The sequence below is a fragment of the Sorex fumeus genome, unplaced genomic scaffold (assembly GCF_029834395.1).
Source record: "Sorex fumeus unplaced genomic scaffold, SorFum_2.1 ptg000115l, whole genome shotgun sequence".
Classification (NCBI taxonomy): Eukaryota; Metazoa; Chordata; class Mammalia; order Eulipotyphla; family Soricidae; genus Sorex; species Sorex fumeus.
In genome coordinates, this window is record NW_026606172.1 from 11,198,968 (window position 1) to 11,221,556 (window position 22,589).

At 38.6% G+C, this 22,589-nt stretch overlaps 1 protein-coding gene across 1 annotated transcript in view; it reads left to right on the forward strand.

Annotated features, from left to right (window-relative positions):
* The window catches only part of GBE1 (1,4-alpha-glucan branching enzyme 1), a 334,927-nt gene that overhangs the window by 306,559 nt on the left and 5,779 nt on the right, over nt 1–22,589 (forward strand). The window contains exon 15 of the mRNA XM_056135449.1: nt 18,164–18,281. Coding sequence (XP_055991424.1) covers nt 18,164–18,281 — 118 coding nt within the window. The remainder of the gene's footprint in view (nt 1–18,163; nt 18,282–22,589) is intronic.

The following is a 22,589-nucleotide window of genomic DNA, read 5'->3' on the forward strand; positions in this document are numbered from 1 at the left end:
CCTTTCTCCATATGCTGTGACACTAGGATCCTTGTCCTTTCTACTCAATTTTTGTGTTATCTTTTCCCTTCAAATCCAAACCCAATTTCCTTTTTTTTCTTTTTTCTTTTTTATTTTTTTTTTATTTTCCATTCGTAGTGCCTGGAATTGAACTGACTCTCAGGTGCAAGGCAAGAGCTATCCTGCTGTGCTCTAGCCCTGTTCCGTTAATTCCCTTTCCTTGTGATTTTGGTTTTTTTGTTTTGTTTTGTTTTGTTTTGCTTTTTGGGTCACACCCGGCGATGCCCAGGGGTTACTCCTGGCTCAGGCACTCAGGAATTACTCCTGGAGGTGCTCCGGGGACCATATGGGATGCTGGGAATTGAACCCAGGTCGGCCATGTTGGCTGCATACAAGACAAACGCCCTACCCGCTGTGCTGTTGCTCCAGCCCCTTTCCTTGCCTTCTTACCTTTAACTCATATATAGGGCTTGAGCGATAGTGCAGCAGGTAGTACCTTTGCCTTGCATGCAGGCAACCCGGATTCCATCCGTCTCAGAGAGCCCGGCAAGCTACCGAGAGTATCCCGATCACACAGCAGAGACTGGCAAGCTCCCCATGGCATATTTGATATGCCAAAAACAGTAACAAGTCTCATAATGGAGACGTTACTGGCGTCTGCTCAAGCAAATCGATGAACAATGGGAGGACAGCGCTACAGTGCTTCAGTGCAACTCACATATAACTTCAACTCAATGCAGTCCCATAACTTCAACTTTCAACTCAATGAAGAGGGTCTGTAGTCACCCGTCCAACCCTGAATTGTGCAATTTACTGAGTTTTTTTAATGTATTATGTGTGTGATATTTAAAAAGTGGTAGGAACTCCTGGGCCTGCATAGAATCAAAGGTTTGAAGGCGTAGAAGAACTCTGGAATGACCTGATTTAACTCACTCAAACTAAACAGAATTAGTTGGCTTAAGATTTATTTTAGGAGAAGACTTCTAAATTAATGTCAGAAGTTAAATTTGGATTAACTCTCCAGTATGTGCAATACTTTTATTTCATTGACATAACCTCACACCATCTTATTGTAATTCAGGCCAGGTACTCTTATCCTCAAGCTAAATAGAAACACCAGAAAGATTTATAACTTTCAGAAGATCGTATGGATGAATGTGATTTAAATCTGGTTCAACAGTTTTTCATTTGGACACCAGATAATTCTTCTTTATGTTGCCCTGTAAAAATGACATTAAAATAGCTAAAGTTTGTCTCACTAATTACTTATAATTTTATTTGTTTTCACTGCTTCTCTTTGTGAAAATCAGTAGGTCCAGGAAATGACTTAACAATCTATGACATGTGCTTTGAATGTATGTGATGTCAGTTTGAACCCTGTCTCGCAGGTTACCTCCTAGCCCTGGAGACCACCCACAAAACACTTCTGGATGAGATCTTTATGGCCCCCAAGCATTGCAGGGTTAGGTCTGGTGGTCCTCAACTTCTGGCCAAGCAGAACCATATCCTTGAGTCCCAGCATTGAATTTTCTGTTGCAATTGGCAACTGTCTTTAGAATGTCCCCAAAGACCTCAAGCATGGCTTGGAAGTGCAGCCCTCCCCCACACCCCATGCAGTTATTACACAGAAAAAACAGTGTTTTTATGCAGTATTACACTATCCTAATTGGCCATTCAAAAGGACATTCAGTTTAATGGAATATTTTTAAGACAAACATACTTGTAAGGGGTAAATTCATTTTGTAAGGGAAAAAAGATGCCAAATCATTATTATTATTAAACCGGACTATAAAGCTAAGAGTATTTCAGCTTTAACTGCTTTTTTTTTTTGGAGGGAAGTAATGTGATAAATGTTGAAGAATGTTGAAAAGGCTTTTGAACAAAGTAGCCCACAGAAGAGAGGAAAAAATACCTTACAACTAGGTGGAAGAGCCGGGTTTGCTTTCATCAGCCTTCTTGCAGAAATGATTTTTTGTTCCTTCTTAAGGACTAGAAGTTATGATAGATACATTATTCTATGTTGCCAGCACAGGATAATTCAGGGAAATTTGCCATTTGTTTTAGCCACACGCCCTAAATACAGCCTTGGACAGATTTAGGGAGATGAGCTTTTCTGTTGATTTATATTGGAAACATCTAGTTGTATTTATTTCCTTCATTCACCTAAATAATTTCCAATGTAGGAAATGTGTTCCTGGTGATATTTTGTTCCCCGGATATCTCAGACTACTTATCTAATGGATATATATGCACAGCCTTCTTACTAACTCTCATGGCCATAATAGTCTCATTAGTTTAGAACTTTAGTAATACTTGGATATTTAAAAGAAAACTTACATTTGTGAAACTCCTTTGAGTATATATATACATATATATAATTAAACCTAATAGAATTTGATTCTAATCATATTGTAGTTTTGCTCATCTGAATGCTATAAATCATCTCCAGATTTGACTTTCCTAGCCCAAATATTTGTTAGTTTTGTTTTGAGATGTACAAATATGTAGCACTTTGCAGAAATAACTTAACAGCTATACTGCTTACCTTAATTATTCTTTCCCACTTTTACCTAGTAAGTAATAATAAATCAGCATGGTTGTTTTAAAGGTTGCAGACTATTATATTTATCATACATCTGGAAAATGTATTTATTAGCAATCACAAGTATTTGTGGTATGGGTGTCTGTGCATTTAAAGTTTTCACTCATTTTTAGTGCCTGTGGGGAAATGTTTACCTTGAATCACTTCCCTCAGAGTCATCAATCTAGATATAGTTATGATAGTTATAGGCTAGGTGCCCAGAAGTGCCTTAATAATGACAGAGGTGATGATGCATATGTACATGAATACACACACATACACACACACAGACACACACACAAAACACACAATCCCTGCAAACTGTGCTTTGCAGTTTTCTATGGAAAGTTATCCCAGTCCCTTCCTATTCTGCTTTCTGGAGCTGTTACATTTTATAGTTTTTTTATGTTGTCCTCAAAATAAAAAGACATTGAAGAATACACATTACATATATTAACTATAAATAAATTGTGACTTCAAGGAAAGCCAAAGGATGTTTCTCTAACCAATGCTAATATAGTCAGTGTTTTTCAAATGGTTAATTGTATTATTGTTCAAATACTTTGTTATCTTACCTGAAGAATAGTGGCAGATTCATAGAAAATATTATACCAAGGTGCAGATCTGGCTTTACAGAATTATCATACATTATCCACACATATATGATTTATACGTTAGGAACGACATACCCATCCTGTGGAATTTGGTATGTCGGCAAGTGGACATGGCTATCGAAGAGATTTGAGTAGAAGTCATGGATAATCTTCTCCATTGCCGTTCTGGAGGATGTGATGGATCCATCAGGACGTCGGAGGGCAGTCATCTTGGTCTTATAGTTGGCGAAGGACAGGCGGGCGTTACGAATACTTTTCCCGGCTTCTGCCGCATCTACCAGTACTTCTGCTCTTCTCTCTTTGAGGTCTTCCTTGATCGCAACTCTGCACTGCTTTGCAAGCTCGGACGTTAGCTTGTGGTTGCCTGAGGCATGCGCCAAACCACGCTGGCGAATTAGCTCAAGAGTTTTCGAAGATAGGCGACTTTTTGTGGCTATCTCTCTCTTGGCGTTCCTCGCACATTCATGGAGGTGCTGAACCAGTCGATCGTATTCCTCGTCAATGTTGTCAACAATGGCATCTTCCCATGTTGCCGCAATAGTACCAAAGAGTTCCCAGTTGGTGGTCATTCTGGGAGTTCTCTTTTTGAACTTAGCAGCCCTTTCTCCCCGCTCTGTGAAGTAGAATTTTGCACGAAGGAGACGGTGGTCCGATCCCGTTCGAAATTTTGGGACAACAGCGACATCAGTCAGGCAAAACCGTCGATTGAATATGATGTGGTCTATTTCGTTGTGGAATCGTCCACCGGGAGACTCCCATGTCCATCGTTTAGATTCTGCCTTCTGGAACTGTGAGTTACCATGAATGGTCTTGGTCGACATGATGAACTCAGACAGTCTCTCACCCTGTTCGTTCCATTCTAGGCCATGGGTCCCGATGTGAAGTTCTTCAGCTGATCTTCTCGGTCCTATCTTGGCATTAAAATCACCCACAATGATCTTGTAGAAGGTGTGGTCTTCTTTATAGAACTTCTCTAGCTCCATGTAGAACTTCTCGATTTCTCTTTCATCATAATGAGATGTTGGTGCGTAGACAACGAAGATAGAAACTGCAGGCAGTGAGCCACATCTATTCAAATGTAAACGTCCGATTCGGGTTGTTAGGCATTCGAATGAATCAATGCTCTTGGCCAAGTTTGTGTTGACAAGGACACCGACGCCTCCAACACCTCTTTTATCGCATGTTCCGAGGATCAATTCTTCTCCCGTGTCGAAAACAGCATGGTGAGATTCGTGCCTTCTTGTCTCGGTCAGACCAATGATGTCGTACTTGATCATTCGCGCTTGTACCATCAGGTCCTCGATGGATGCATCTGATGCTAGCGTACGTGCATTGAAAGTACAGACGATCATTTTTGTCTTCCTTCGTTGTGGCAGCCTAGGTCGGCCTTGAGATTTTGTCGGCCTCTCCTTTCTCATCCTTCTCAGTGCTGCCATGTCGGTGAAGCCTTCAGGGTCAGGTGAATGAGACCAGTTGTAGTTACTGGTTTTGGCATATCAAATACACAGCGGATAGCTTGCCAGGCTCTTCCGTGCGGGCGGAATACTCTCGGTAGCTTGCCAGTCTTTCCGAGAGGTATAGAGGCTTTTGGGGTGGCCTCTAATCACCCTTGTAGGTGTTACCATATTTGAACCCTATCAAATATGGTACGACAATTCCAGAAGATGGGTATTTAGTGTCTTATGATGGGTCCGGAAAGCGTCCTGGAGTGTGGCGACGGCTGGGTAGTGGAAGTAGTGTCGTTCCTAACGTTCTCCCTTCCGAAATCCGACACGCCATTTCGTTGGTAAAGAAGCAAACAGCACCCGGCCCAGACAAGGTCAGACCTGAACACCTGAAGAACCTGCCGTCAGTACTCATCAATACACTGGCTCGGCTCTTCACTCGCTACCTGTCTGAATGCAAGGTTCCGTCCCAATGGAAAACCAGCAGGACCGTACTACTGTTCAAGAAGGGAGACATCCATGACATTGGCAACTATCGCCCGATCTGCCTATTGTCTGTCATCTACAAGCTGTTCACTCGAGTCATCCTGAATAGGATTGGCAGAACACTAGATGAAGGACAACCATGCGAGCAAGCAGGGTTCCGCAAAGGATTCAGCACCATCGACCATATCCACACGGTAACCAAGCTCATTGAGGTTTCTCGGGAGTTCAAGATGCCGCTCTGCTTAACGTTCATTGATTTAAAGAAGGCCTTTGATTCTGTTGAGACAGAAGCGGTCATTGAAGCCCTAGCCAATCAGGGCATTCAAGCCCAATACATCAGGATCCTCCGTGAGCTCTATTGCGGATTCACTACCAGGATCTCACCATTCTACAAAGAAGTGATCGTTGATGTCAAGAGAGGGGTGCGGCAGGGTGATACCATTTCACCGAAACTCTTCAGTGCCACCCTCGAGAACATCATGCGACGACTGGAATGGGAAGGAATGGGAGTGAAGATAGATGGTCGGCAACTACACCACCTCCGCTTTGCTGATGACATTGTTTTAATAACACCAAACATCAGCCAAGCGGCACAAATGCTGGCCGACTTTGACCGTGAGTGTGGAAAGGTAGGACTACAGCTGAATCTTACGAAGACAATGTTTATGAGAAACAGCCTTGTTCCTGACGCCCCATTCGCTCTCAATGGAACGACCATCTCCGAATGCAACAGCTATGTGTACCTAGGTCGAGAGGTCAACATGACAAATGACCTGGCACCCGAGCTGCGCAGGAGGAAGAGAGCGGCTTGGAACGCCTTCAAGAACGTCGAAGAAATAGCTAAGAGGACGAAGAACCTCCGGCTCCGGGCACATCTCTTTGATTCCACTGTTCTTCCTGCATTAACATATGCGTCAGAGACCTGGGCCCTACGCAAACAAGATGAGAACGCCATTCAGGTCTCCCAAAGAAGAATAGAAAGAGCTATGCTTGGAGTAACACGTTTCACTCAAATGAGAGAACGAATCCGGAGTTCTGACATCCGTCGACGATCAAGGATCAGGGACGCTGTCTCATATGCCAAGGTGTCGAAAATCAGATGGGCTGGTCACGTAATGAGATTTAAAGACGACCGTTGGACTAGAGCTGTTACTGATTGGATTCCACGGGATGTCAAGAGACCGCGTGGCCGCCCACCTACCAGATGGTCAGACTTCTTTGTCAAGATCATGAACGATCGGTTTGAGGCCCTCCATGTTCCCGGAGCGAAGAGATGCCATTGGGCTACACTAGCACGCGACAGGGACAAATGGAGACGTTACTGGCGCCCGCTCGAGCAAATCGACGACTAACGGGAAGTTAAGTGATTAAGTGATTAAGTGATATGATTTATGTATTTTTGAAAGTCATTTTGCTTTTATATGCTTGCTTAAATTCATTCACATGCTTCGAGAAAGCTTACTAGTCAAATTGATAATGAAGGTCTTCAAGTGTATGCTGACTTCAGTAAACATGTAATTATTCACTTCAAATAAGAATTACATAAAATGTCTATCACCAAGGTGTGTACTTGAGAATTAATTGCTTCAAACTGGTATGCATTCATTTAACTATTGTGACTTTTCCAAAAATAAAGGAGAGAGGTTTTTAAACGTCTAAGTAAGCTTCATAGATAATGAAATTGGATCGCGTTAGAAGTCACAATGTACAGATTTAAACTGTTGATAAAGTAAAGGGAGAAAATCATAGTTGATTTTTTTATATTCAAAATATTATTAAATTACTTCTTACAGTTTAACAGGATGAGGCACATATCACAACTCAAGTAGGAGACTTCAACTGAAATGTAATGGCAAGAAGAGTACCTCAATAAATACTCTAGATTGGGCCAGAGTCAAAGGACAGTGGTGGAACTTGCCTTGCATTTGGTTGACCCAGGTGCCATCCCCAGCATCCCATATGTTCCCTGGAGCCTGCCAGGGTGATCTCTGAGCACACAGATAGGAGTAACTGCTGAGTATAGCCAGGTGTGGCCCAAAAACCAAAAAAAAAAAAAAAAAGAAAAAGAAAAAAATGAACTTTTTTTCTATTTTGGATTTTGCAAGGAGAGGGGTTACAGAAGGCACTTACAGACATAGCATTTTAATAAAGACAAGAAAATATTACATTTATAACACAATCAAAGTTTATCATGCAGTTGTGAAAAATCAGGACAGCTACAGAAGGGCTAGTATTTAATTTTCTGAGTAGGACTGCTCAATTGTTTCTAGAAGCTAGAGGAGGGTGCACCTAATAATAATAATAATAAAATCAATAATAAAATCCAATAATAAATGCCTTAAAGTTCAAATTATGTCTATTTCTCAAGGAGTTCTATGCATTGTCCTCCAAATAGATTTGTATATTAAAAATGTATTAAGATTAGTAAGAATAAAGACATGGGGGAAAGGGCAGGGAAGAAATCAAGGAAGAAGTTGGCTGTAAATGTAAGAGAATAAATAGTCCCACTTTGACATTTTTCATCACTCAAGACACTTTTCTAGGGTCTGTAATAAGTTTATAAGCAGAAACTAATAAGCCAAGGATTTTTCCCAGTGATAAATAATGTATATGTTTTCCCAGTGATAAAAGTAAGCAAAATATATGTTGTTTCATTTAATCCTCACAACTCTGAAACATGACCTCTATTCCACCAAGGAGAAACTGAGTTTCAAGGAAATTTAGTAATTTGCTCAGAGACATACAATTGCTAATTTTAGAACTGGGATTAGAATGTAATCATTAGCTATAAAGCTTATAAATGCAGATACCATATTACACTATTTAAGAGTACTTTCTCCTGTCCCAGACTATTTGCCTGAAAAAGATGATGCTACTTAAAACTATCATTATTTTGCAGTAAATTGAAGTTGTTTATTATTATCTTTTCCACATATAATTTATATTTGCTGGATTTCATTGATGATTTATTAGAATTGGTTTCCATGTAGATGTTTCTTTATAAACTAAGTCAAATATAAGTTCAAAATTACATTGTGTGTGTAAAAAATATTAATCCTACATGGTTGAGCTCATTTTTCTCAACAATGTGACTAAAAGCAAAAAAAAAAACTATTTCTCTCTTGTTTTAGTTCTAGTAAATTTCTATTTCTTCATCAGATTATTGTATTGACATTCTTTGATACGTTAGTGACATAGACAAGAACAGTATTAGAGGCAAATTAGACTAGCAGTGTTACATTTTTATTATATCATGAGTTATTGAGAATCAATGGAGTTTTGCAGTTCAAGATATATAATCTTCTGAAACAACTGAAAGTTCTTAATTAAGTTAACCAGAATATTCTTTAGAGTATTTAGAATTCTCTTCCTATTAGCATAGAGACATAAGTGTATTCAGTATCCTGTTTTTATCATCTTATTCAGTATTTACTGATGTGGATGATTTCATTTTTAATTTTATTTATTGAACCACCGTGAGAAAAGTTACTAAGCTTTCAGGTTTAAGTCTTGGTCATACATGATCAAACACCCCTCCCCTTACCAGTAATTATTTTTTACCACCAAGAACCGCAATATACCTCCCTCCCACACCTCCCGATGCCTGTGAGGCAGATGATTTCTACTTAACTCTCTCTCTACTTTGAATTGCATTTGTTATTTCGACAAAAGATGCATCATTATTGTTTGGAATTCCCCCCCAACAATCAGAACTGCTGAAAGGGCATTCTGAAATCATTTGTTTTCTATTGCTGGTTATGAAAAGCATATATTGTGATATCACAGCCATATGATTTTAGATTTCTGGTACTTTATTAAGTCTGGAAAGATTTCTGCCAAGAGCCAGATAATTACGAGATTGGTTTCTGTGTATCTGGTGCCATGGCTGTGCCAGAGAGCCACTCGTGGGGGCAACTCATGGCCTCAGTTGGGCGTGAAGGACGAGCCAGTTTTACCCCCCTTCCCATGAGGCTGCAGTTGCCCCGTCACTGCTGGCTCATACCTGGCTTTCCAATAAGCTCTCAGGCGGTAGCCACCATGCTGTCGGGCAGGGGAAAAAGGCAGAAGAGACAGACACCCTTTCCCTCCCGGGGTGGGGGGCATGGCGCTGGAGTTTAATGCATAGTTCGTTCACATTTCTGCCGCAAGCTGCTGGGTTCTGGATTAGGGTCATGTGCCTCTGGTGCCATGGTCATGCCCTGATGTGGATGATTAATCATGCATAATAAGAAACTAATAAGTTACATGAAAATACATTTCAAAAAGCATATACAACCATTACAAATATAACATGGTAGATAATACTTAGCCCCCCATTCTGTAAATTTATTTTATTGCTCTATGTATTGTGTTTCAAGAAGTTTGTAACCAGCATAATGAGTTCATAGAAATTAGAGTTATTTTTATAATGAAAATCAGAACTCAGGTTGATTAAATGAGCTTTTCCTACATTTTTCTATAAATATACTTATATTTGAAAATGTATGACTCATTAGAAACTTTTAATGAAGATATTATCTGTAACTCAAGAGCATATCGATCTCAAACCTGAAGTTGTTTCTTTTTCCAGCAACTGCAAAATTCTGTGAACAATGGAAGTTTTATATTGCTTATTTAAGGAAGAGTTACCTTGACATTTAATTCTATTTTATTCTATTTTATTTTATGATTTTATTGCTTTTGGGGGGGTCACACCCGGCGATGCACAGGGGTTACTCCTGGCTCTGCACTCAGGAATTACTCCTGGTGGTTGTCAGGGGACCATATGGGATGCTGGGAATCGAACCCGGGTTGGCCACATACAAGGCAAACGCCCTACCTGCTGTGGTATCTCTCCAGCCCCTTTTATTCTATTTTAAAGCATACTTTGATTGCACTCAATAGTAAATTTTCTATTTCTTTTTACATATTTGTTTTAGTAATGAAATATTGGGGACTTTTTGTGAGGATGGGGTTCCCAAGCAGTGTTTTCGAGGTCCAGAAATCCCCACCAGCCATTTTCAAGCAACCTGGCAGCAGTTTTATGCAAGGGTGTAAAGTGGCACTGCTCAGTCCCTGCCCTGCCAGGTATTGGAGGGCACCCCTGTGTTTCTGGACAACCCAGGGCCACACCCACTAGTGCTGGGGATGATTGCACTCTGCGATGTTTGGGGGACCATGTGATATGGGGAATTGTACCCAGGTCAGGCAAATGCTAGACATGCACCCCAGCCACTGTAATGTCTCCCAGCCCAGTACTGAGGAAAATTTTAAATCACTGAAATGAATGGATGGATGGGGGGAATATAAGGCTGAATGGATATTATCATTGAAAAATAATGTCATAAATATATTGGCATAAAATATTTTGAAAATTAATGAAAATACTGGAACGGATTTCTAGTAATGTGTTTGTATCAATGTATTTTTTTGATGACAGAAACTAACCAAGAAGCCAGAAGTGCTTCATCACACACTGGAATTGAACTTACGTACATTCATAAAATGTAAAACACACCACAAGTCTTTGCTGTTCTCGTTTTTATAAAGGCATCATAATGGTTAACCAACAGTTGTTATTTATGGCCCTCTCAGTGGTTCAAGAATATAAATTAGGTGTAATTTAGATGGATTCATCACATGAAGAGACAGATATTTTTTGTGAGGCCATAGAGTCATAATCAGAGATTTTGTGAGCTGTAACTTGAAAACAAAATTCACTTCTTGTTTGGGAGAAACTTGGACATGGCTCAGTAGCAAGTCACCTGCCTCAAAAGTGTGAGGAAACACCATGCCCTACCCATGCACACACTACTTGGGGTCCTCAGTGCCACAGAAAATGTGTGAGGTATGTGTCAGAGTAGCCAAGTATGTGTGATTGCAGTCATCACAGCAGCAGAAAATGGAAGGGTGGGACACTTACAAAAAAACAACAATGATCTAAGCAAATAACTGCTACAGTGACAGGAAAAATGGAAAAGGAGATATGACTCAGGTGGTAAATAGAGTTAGCAGTGCCAGACTCTGAGTTCAATTCTCTGTACCTCAAGCAAATGGTTCCTAAGTATTGACAGGTGTACTGTTCATAGCTCCACAACGCTGATACTGGGCGCAGCCCTTATTTAAAAAAAAATCTGCATCATGCAATTAAAAAGAGGAAAGGATTTGGTAAAAAATATTATGACAAGTGCTCTAAAGATACTTAGTTTTAGATTTCTAAAAACAATAGTTTTCCCTTGTGTTCTGAGATCCATTCTTCCTCTACCAAATGTTTGCTCACAGTTGCTTATAAAATCACATTTTCTGCCTTACATATAGAGTCCCCTTACCTATAATTCTGAGAACTTATTATATGCATTTCTGGAAATGTGTAATTATGTTCACAGAAGTTCTTGTTGTCATAATATGGGTGGGCTGATTTAAACAATTTGATCTGAAAATACAATACTAATTGCACATATAATATTATATGCACTACTATATGTGCATACATATATATTTAATTTGTCTTCAATCAGTATGTGCCTTGAAAGGTTAAGTATGATGTTTCTCATTTTCCTCTTTAATGATGCATCAAGGGATTAATCTTAAAATAGTGAAGTCTTAGATTTAAAGACATATAGTGATTTAAAGGCATATAGTAATTGTACCATACCAGCATAACATACTTAGCCCATCTTCCTGGGTATTTCGTCTGGAGTATCTCTTTTAATCTCATTCAATTTGAAAGTTCAGTGATTGCACCTTACAATAAATTTTCTTAGCTTCATCAGTGGGAGTGGAGTGAGTTTGTTGCAGAATGATATAAATGATAGTACTTTTTACATCAAAATCCTTATACTTTGAACAGACACTTTATCAAGTGGCTGAGCAAACATAGCAGCTTTTGAAGTATTTGAAGAGCCATTGAATTTAAGAGTCTTCATGCCTTCACTCTTCTTTAATCTTATTAGTATAGGCCTTCAGAACATGGATCTTCCTTGGCTCAAATTTAAGAACATAGATTATAAAATAGCACTTAAAATTTTTATCTACTTCAACCTGTTGATAGATGCATAAAATACTTGGAATATTCTTGACTTAAAAAAAGTAGAAATCACAATATGTTCAAATGACATTCAGTGAATAGGGACTTTCTATTGACCTTCTGTTTAAAGAATGCTCTCATTAAAACACTATTATTCTAGCTCTGTTTCCCTATTTTTCTAAATTGAACCAAGTCAATCTTTTTGGTCCAATATTTTATATTTACCAACAAAATGGTCAAATTAATCTAATGAACTAGTAGTTGGTCTGGCATAATTGTAGGAAATCACTGATATTAAGATTCCACGTAGAATAGTAAGAATTTAGTCCTTTATCACCAGGCTTTTAAATTTAACAATTTATAATTATATTATTACTTTAGGGTGTCAGTTCCATAGCGTAGTGTGTAAGGAACTTACCTTGCCCACAGCTGACCCAGGTTCAATTTCTGACATTACATATGGTCCTCTGAGCACTGCCAGGAATGATCCCTGAGTGCAAAGCCAGGAGTAAGCCCTGACTGCAGCCCCATGTGCCGCCCCTGAAAAAACAAATGAACAAACAGAAAAGAATGGGATCACTTCATCCTTTCCTGCCTTAATTTTTAATTCCATGTTCTTTCAATCTCTTTTAGACTTTATTTAATATATTTATATGTATAAAATATTTATATTTCTAAAAATATATAAAATATTTCTATTTGTATAATAATGTTGTTGTTACTGTGTCTGGCATATCGAATATTCTCGGTAGCTTGCCGGGCTATAAATATAAAAAATATCACCTAGTAAAAAATCCTATTAGGTTATGGGATTACAATACTGTTCAAGTTTATCCTATTGATCTACAAAATTACTGCACACTACTGCACATGACACTGCCCTGACACGCCCTCCCCCCACATTCCTATGTCATTTCTGATCTAGTGTTGCTTCCCTCCAACTCTTCAGCCATTATTTTTACCTGAATGGTTAGGGTCTTTGTGCATACCTTAATTTGCCATGTGCTCGACACCTTCACTTATATTTCCATGTTACTTCCCAATGGGCTGGAGTGATAGCACAGCAGGTTGGGCATTTGCCTTGCATGCGGCCGACTTGGCCAGCCCTGGTTCGATTCCTCTGTCCATCTCGGAGAGCCCAGCACACTACCAAGAGTATCTTGCCCGCATGGCAAAGCCTGGCAAGCTACCCGTGATGTATTCGATATGCCAGACATAGTAACAACGAGTCTCACAATGGAGACATTACTGGGCCCACTCAGGCAAAACAATGAACAACAGGAGGACAGTGCTAAAGTGCTACTTCCCAACTTCCCCTGACCCCCACCCCTTGCAATCTGGCACTCGGGTCTGTACTCCAGTATCTGAGGCTTATTATTGATATTGTCCTCAACCTTGAATTTTTTGGGGGGGGGTCACTACCCGGCAATGCACAGGGGTCACTCCTGACTCTGTGCTCAGGAGTTCCTACTGGCGGTGCTCAGGGGACCATATGGGATGCTGGGAATCGAACCCGGGTCAGCTGCCTGCAAGGAAAATGCCCTACCCGCTGTGTTATTGCTCCAGCCTCAACCTTGATTTTTATTTCCCCACATACCAAAACTGAGTGGCATAGCCCTTTATTTGTCCTGCCTCTGGTTTATTTCTCTCAACATGATCCTCTCCAATTCCACTGTAGTGGTGGCAAACTGCATGACTTTATTTTTTTTCTAGTATCCACTTAATATTCCATTGTGTATATGTACCACATATGACAACGCTTTGCCTGATTCTTAGCATAGAGTAGCCACCGTAGTAGAACAGAGAGTAATTAGAGTTGTATTTGATTGCTGTGCACCTCCCAAACCTAACTACAATTGTTGTGTATCTTTGCAGGTAAATCATGTCTTACTCTGCTTGTTTCCCCAAAGAATATCAGTGGTTTTTTTTTCTTTTTTAGCACTCATCCCAAATTACTTTGGTGTATAGATGTCACTCCAAGTTTTCACTTGTTAGAATGTTAGAATGTTAGAATGCTGCTAAATTTCTGGCTGGTGTCTCTGAGTTTTTTTCTAGCTCATTCCATCCTACCCTTAAGATCAGATGAGTTTGTTTTTTTATGAGTTTGCTGTTTCTCCTAAATCTATCACATTATCATACTTAATTACCAGAATAGATTCTCACAAACTACAATTTATTTTATTATTTATTTATTCAAAGGTCTGTCTTTGAAACTCTCTGTATAGATATTCCAGAATGGCATCTTTTTTCTTTCTTGTTTGTGTTTTTTTTTGGAGGGGGGGTCGCACTTGACAATACTCAAGGCTTACTCCTGGCTCTGTGTTCAGGAATTACCCTCGGTGGTGCACAGAGTCCTAGTGAGATGCTGGGGATTGAACTCATGTCAGCTGCATGCAAGGCAAATGTCCTCCCGCAGTGCTATCACTGCTTTTCTTTGTATAGATTATCAATATTAACTTTTCTTCTTGACTCTAATATTCATCACCCATTGCTTCCTTACATTTTGTATAAACATTATTATTCTCTGCTCTCTCATTAAAAACTGTAAATTGCGTGAACTCATACTTTCATTTTAAAAATAATCTAAATCACCATAATTTACACTATTGTTTTATGTTGGGGTTTCATGGAATCCCACCCTCCACCAGAGTGTCTTTTTACCTCAACCATTATCTCAAGGATCCCCCAACCTTTCCCTTGCCAACTTCCTGCCATGTAAACTCACTCCTATAGACCAGTTCACAGATTCTGTTGCTTTGGCCTATTGATTACCACCTTCATATGGGTCTTTATGTTTCACAGATGAGAGTGGATACTGTATCTGTCCCTCTCTTTCTGACTGACTTCACTTAGCATGATACCTTCCACTTCTGCCCACGTAGTGAGAAATTGCTGTCCACATAGTAAGGAAAGATGATCCCATCTTTCCTTAGAGCTGAGTAGTATTCCTTTTTGTTTCTTTTAGTAAGCATTTGTTTTTGTTCAAGTCAAGGAGAACATTATTTGCATGTGGTGGGCCCAATTACTCTCATGAACCCTCTAGCACCCATTGGAGTGATCCCTGATCAAAGAATCAATGTAACCCCCAAATAATCAAAAACTATTTTTGTTCTCAAGGGCCTCAAATGTGTCTTAGTGTTAGAGTACCTGCCTTGTGTTGGGGGGGAGGGGGCAGGGGTGTCTGAGTTCCATTCCCAGCAGAATTGTGTTTTCCCATTGTTCTCTACATGGTTTGTAAAAGATGGATGAACTTTCCTAACACTTGAATAATATGTGATATTAATTTCCATTATAATAGCTTTCCTAAGCATGCATTTTAGTCTAACATTTTTACTTAGAATTTCTGGTTTAAGGGTTGTATGTTCTAAAGAAAGTTACTGTCTTAACTGGGCAGCACAGACATAGGACTGGATAGTACAGACGTGGCCACAGCAGGGCATTTTTTTCTGTGGCTTATAGGTTATGGAAACATATCTAAACGGAAGTTTTGTAACTTCATGGCTTTTATATTTTTTCCTGTATGACTTCAAACGGCATAATTGGGTAGATTCTAAACATATTTAACATATTGATCTTTTTTCATAGAAAAAAATACTACATTACTTTTTTATTTAGCAATTATTTTCAGTAGTCTTGAAAAAATAATTTCAAGATTACAAAAAGTATTGATAATTTAAATATAAAATACAGATGTGTAATGAATATATATATAGTTGTAATGGATCTGCATGTTATTTAAAAATTCTTTGGAATCCAGCATCAAATGTGTATATTTCGTTTTCAGACAACACCTATGCACGTAGAGATTTACAGTCCATTATAATAACAACATAATTGCTCATTCAGTAAGATCCTTATAATAACATGCTACCAGTGATTAGCAGCCCACAGGTTAATACCTAGTGCTTTTGATGATTAGCCTGCTTTCTTTACCTAGTAATACCCATAATCTTCAATTGTTGTTTACCAGTAATTTAATAATTGATACTCTATTTGAGATGTTTTAAAGAGTGTTAAAGGCATTGTTTGCTAAACCATATGTTTTTAGTTTTCAAATTTGCACAAGTACTTAACCAAGATAAATGCCAGGTGTTTATTGTATAGTCTCACTTCACGGTCCTCTCGTTGTTCATCGATTTGCTCAAGCGGGCCCAGTAACGTCTCTATCATGAGACTTGTTGTTACTGTGTTTGGCATATCGTTCACAGCACATCATTTTTGTACTAAAACTCATATAATCTATTTTCACTATCCATATTTCACCTTCAAATAAATTGGTTTACTAAAATAACTCTCAGGTCTATCAGTGACTTTAGAATTTATCCATGCCCAGATTTGTCTTTTGAATCTCATACTCTCCATCCCTTGGCCAACCCCTGCTGTTTCTTTCCTTTAAAGACAGCAACTTGCTGGTACTCTGTTTAAATTTGAAGCAGAGTAGACTGAGCTAGATTAACAAACTAAAAGAAGTCACAGTCCCAGCAAAAGATCCTGTGGTTTCTTACCCAAACAGACACCCCCTGTGCTTTAGAAAGGTAGCCTATTGGGACTGGAGAGAGTGCAGTGGGTAAGGTGCTTTCTTTGCACCTGAATGACCCATATGATACTCATCACTCCAAATGTCTTCCCACACTGCCAGGAGTGATCTGAGCACAGAGCCAAGAGTAAACCCTGCTCACAGTTGAGTGTGGCAAGAAAGAAAAAAAAAGAAGAGAGAGAGAGAGAAAGAAAGAAAGGAAGGAAGGAAGGAAGGAAGGAAGGAAGGGATATTGTTTTCAACATACATGTACCTTTAATGTAATCATTTTTGCTATAATGAAACTATACAAGTTTGACATTACAAATTTATATATCAGGCAAAAAGAAACATATCTTGAACCAGCTATATATTCCTTAGTCTAGATGAAATTTAAGGGTGCTAAATACAAATATTTATTTGTGAATTTTTTATGTAGAAGTATCATTTCTAGACATGATAAATTTGCACATAGATTTGGCATTATAACCATAGCTGTTTTTGTTTTTATAGATATTATGACAGCGATTTTATTGTCAATTTAATTGAATATGATAATGCTAACAAGTCTTAGAACTCACCATGAAAAATTAGATGTTAAGTCATAGCAGATCATGTTTGCCATAGAAATCCTTTGAGGTACAAAAAAATAATATGTTTATATGACCTGTTGTATTTGATGCTCAGTGTTCAATTTGTCACTCATTTAATTTTTCTGCTCCCTGCCACCAAGGGCTGCTGCATTTTGTACTCTCGATTTGACTTTATCCCATGTTCCTCATTTAATAACTTGGATCTAGAAATCTGGAATGAGTTCTAGCATGGGAAAGGAGTTTTTTTGTGTAAAAAGTAAATGAGGAATGAAGAAGGTGGTAGGATGAATCTTTGCCTCTGTGTGGAGGATGCTAATACCCAGAGATGCTGCCACTAGTATCAGGTATTTGAATGATGCTGTGTTTTGAACTTACAGAACTTTTCTGGAGAGAAAGCATTGTGAGGAGTTCAAATTCTGTTTGCAATAAAAGTAGTTTCCAATCAATAGAATATATTACATTAGAAGAAGGTCAATTCAGTAATCCCTGGCTAGTAGACTCTGAGGAACTAGAGTTAAAGATAGCAGTGATCCTGGGGCCAGAGCAACAGTACAGCTGGTAAGGCTGTATGCGACCAACCTGGATTCAATCCCCACCATCCTATATGGACCCCTGAGCAATGCCAGGAGTAATTCCTGAGTGAAGCACCAGGAGTAACTCCTGATTATCACCAGGTATCACCCAAAAAGCCAAAAAAAAAAAAAGAAAGAAAGAAAAGGATAGCAGTGATCCCATAGAGGTGGTCTCTAAAGGGCAGTGCTCCTTTTAAGTGTGAGTCTCTGAAGTATTTAAAAGAAATGGGAAGGCATCACAAGTCACAGTTAAATAATTGTCAGAACGTTCCATATTAAATTGCATCTTGAATCAAAGTGTGTCATACTCATTCACCTCCTGAAGTGTTGTGATTCCTTAAGAGCCATACATTCAAGATTGTGCTAGATTCAGATGCTGCAGAATACGGAGGACATCAAAGACTGGATCATGGCACTGAGTTCTTTTCTGAAGCTTATGAACATAATGGGCGTCCCCATTCTCTTATGGTAAGTAAAGGCTTTTAAAATTATATTTTGCTGTATTTTAATTTGATTTTTATAAATTTTTTTATGTTGCAGTACTGCTATTTATTCAGTCACTAATTAGCTGATTGAATTGGGCATGAACTCCACCTTACTTTTTTTCCATTTTTTTAATAATTTTATTTATTGATTTTTATAATTTTTAATGGTGTGTTTTTATGCCAAGAAACAGCTCTTCAACAAGTAAGTGACAAGAGAAAAACAACAACAGCGATAGCAACAACAAAAAAACAGACAGATGTGCTTTTTCAAGCTGGTGTGGGAGTGAATTGAGTTTGGGAAAATAAATAGTAAAAGATATTTAGCAGACAGTTGGGGGAAATTTGAATATTAATAGGATTAAAATTATTTCTCAACCCATAACAGGAATTCAGTTTTTATTTCAATTATGAACATTTCTATCTTACGTAGCAATTTCTTTCCCTTGTTATTACTTTCTCTATAATATTTTACATCAAGCAGATTTCTACATTATTGACTATCTAATGAAGTTTTAACTGCCTTTAAAAGATGAACAAAATATGTGTATTTTGTCCATAGAGACAGTTGAAGACTAAATTCATTTTAGTTGTAAAATTCTCTGATATCCTCATATCACTTAAAAAAAGCATTATATAAGTACTTTAAAATTGTAATGTGACACAAATGGAAGAATACTGCTGTAAGCTACTAGGGTTAAATTGATTCCAAAATGCAAAATTTAGGCTGTCTCCAAAATTGGGGGTAATTCTTCATTTATCTCAGGGCCACATCATAAAGATGAAATCCACATCTACACTATTGTTTTCAATTTTCAGAACCAATCTTCTAGTCATACACTTTTCTCTTCCTCTATTCCCTCCCTCCAAAATCCTCCCTCCCTCAGTTCCCTTTCTTTTTTCTCTCTTAACTTTACCTTCCTCCTTTCTCCCACACTCTCTCCTCCCTCTTCTCCCTCTTGTCTTCAAGGTATATTTGTTTTTACACCATAGAAAGAATTAGACTAAGAGGCTTAACTTTCAAGTACACTGGCCATTGGGGTCTTAGGTGTGACTGTTTTATTTGTGAATGGCATCAGTGATTAAATTAATATAGCTTTATATGTTTATCAATATATAATATTAAAGGGAGCTCAAAAATGCACTCAGATTAATCAAAGACTTCTGTAATTCGCCAGACTATTCATTTTTTTTTTTTTTAGCTCTTTGGGTCACACCCAGCGATGCTCAGGGGTTACTCCTGACTCTGCACTCAGGAATTACTCCTGGAGGTGCTTGGGGGACCATATGGAATGCCAGCGATCAAACCTGGGTTGGCTGTGTGCAAGGCAAATGCCCTACCTGCTGTACTATCCCTCCGGCCCTTGGAGTATTCAATTTTTATATGCACAATAATATATATGCATATATGTGCATATATATATATTTATATATGCATATATATATGTGTGTGTGTATAAAGTTATACAGTGAATAAGTTTTAAAGCTCAGAAATATCCAAAAAATTTCAAAATCCATCAAGGCGTTAAGGAAAATGAATCAGCTTGAGGGCCACTTCAAGAGCTCAAGGGGCTAAGAGCCTACTTTGCCAGTGGGGCCCCAGGTTCAATCTCCAGCACTGCATGATTCCCGGAGCACTGCTAGGCGTGACCCACAAGCATCCAGCAGTCTGGGAGCATCCCTCCCATTACTGCCTGGTGGGATCCCCAAACTAATAAAAAGGATGAATCGCTTGAAAAAAATTTACATGGAGAAAAATTAGCTGAATAGAATAAAGGTGAACTTGAGCCAGTTGAGCTAGACAGCAAAGGTATTGAAGGATTCAGACAGAAAAGTTTTCATGTATCCAACTTTCCTAAAATTTTACATTTCTATAAAGGATTCTGTTAGGTAGGGAGGCCTCCTAGTTCAGCGAAAAGCCCACAAAATATGACAGAGAACCTGGGATCACTCTCCCACTCTGCATTTTTCTTAGCTCTGAGAACGTGAGTAACTTAACCTTTTTGGACCTTGGTTTCCCTTGCCTGGATAATGATGACTAATAATAGTATCATCCCTACAGCCATAGATTCCTAGGAGGCAAGGATACATTCATTAGCACAGCCCAGTTTTGTGCAAACTGCAAAACGTCATCTTCCGCTGGTATTGAAAGTTATTATTGTCTTGGCCATCAAATGCCTATTTAGGTCTTTTAAGCAAATGGAGATACTAGTTACACACTGAGGACACACAATTAAGACCGCCTCCCGACTTTGGGGAAATTAGAATCTTAGATGAAGGCGTGCAGTCTTTCAGAGTGGGCAGAAAATACCCTGACATCCTCCAAAAGTATTCTGTCATAATTAAAATAAGCCAACTAACCAGTAGGCAGCAAAAAAGTCAGGAGATTACTTTTTCAGCACTAATTGAATTGATCTTGCAAATATGGGATGTGCAACTCTAAATTAGCAAGTGGAATGGTTTTGATGGCAGGGAGAGGAGTGCAGCTCTGTGAGCCCCGGTGAAATAGAAAGGGCCTGAGCCACCGCCGTAATGGAATTCTGATCCAGCTCGGTCAGAAAAGCTGAGATTAGCCAGCTCGTCCCAGCAGCAGCATCTTGTTTTCCATGACTCCAGGTGCTTCAGGAAATATTCATTTAAATAAGTCTTTAGGTTCCAAATGAAATGATTGCTGGTTTTGATGTACGACTAAGAGAGCCCAAAATAGATCAGCAAATCCAAGAAGACAGGTTTTCCTCTTGCCAGAATTATCCTCCATGGAGCTGGAGAGAGAGAGGAATGAAAAATAAGACATTAAAAAACATAGTTATTATAAGAATGTTTCATAATGAAGCTCCTTATTTGCCTGATTCATTTGTTCTGGGGAGCAAATGAGCTTTCTGTCTATGACCCAGAGTACCAGAGGTTACTCCTGCAGCTCAAAATACCCAGAGGCAGGGACAGGTTAGGATGTCTCCCCTTTCCATACAAATTTTGTACCTCACACCTAATACCCAACACTTGCTAAAGCTTAATTTCCAAGCTCAGTAATCCAAAGGATCTGCTGAATAAGTGTCAAATCTGCTTTTAAAGATAGCAACAAACAGAGCCCAAAGGAATCTTAAAATAGCCACCATGTTGCAGCATCAGCAGGTACTGCTCTGAAGTGGGCTTTCTCTGCTCCATCCGTTGAAACTGGGAAGTACTGCATGTATACAACCACTGAAATGTTTTCACTAAGGTCAGAGTAGTTCACACATGCCAGGGAGCGACAGAACAGAACTCCTCCCTTCTGCTTTGGGTGCAGTTGCTGGAAATTCATTTCTGTGTAATCATTTATGTATATTTTGATATCAGAAATAATCAGTTAGATGATCGCCTCTCTGTCACTCAGTGTGCTGGAGAAAGAGAGGGTGCTTTCCTTCTCATCCCTGGTTCACAAATTCAAATTTTATAGCCCATGTGTAAGAACAGATACTACGGAACCTGAAATGAATTTGATTCTTCACAGTAACTCCGACCAACTCTATGGTGAACACATGAATCAAATGCGTTTGAACATTTATTATTTTGCTATTTAGAAGTAGATCTCTTTATCTTTACGTGGTAGATCTGTTTATTTCAATTCTAATTTGGGGATTTCAAAAGTAGGCCTCAGGGGCTAGAATGATAGCTTAAAGAGCTGACTACATGCTTTGCACGCAAGATGCCCGGGTTTGATTCCTGGTACTACATAGTCATCTCACTGATGCTAGGGAAAAAAATACAAACACAGAACAGGGAGTTGCCTCATGCACTACCAAACCCAGAGTAGACTTTTGGTTTAGATTAGGGAATCAGAATGGAACAGATGTCTCTTTACCACTTCTCATTTGTAGTTATTGAAAATGAAACTTGATGGCTCACAAATACAATTTTATATCTAGATTAATAAAATTATTTTGAAATTTCAAATAAAAATACAATCTTGGTACACCTAAAATTGGACCCTTTTGGATATTTCTATATGAGTGATTATATACACTTTTACATAAAAATACACATTAGCATCTCCTAATACAAAATTTTTATCTAGAAGTATGTTTAGAAGATATTTTATCAAATAAAGCATAAAGGAGGAGATTGAAATTATTTTCTATAGCATCCTATTAAAAAGTAATTTTAAAGTACTTGTTAAATTTTATTTTGAAAATGCATATTGACTGAGTCCAAGGCCTTTTTTTTTTTAAAGAAAGATACCATCCTACGATCATGTGCTGTTGTTAAATTTAACAGTTTTAAACACTGTCCTCTAGTACTGTCCTCCTGTTGTTCA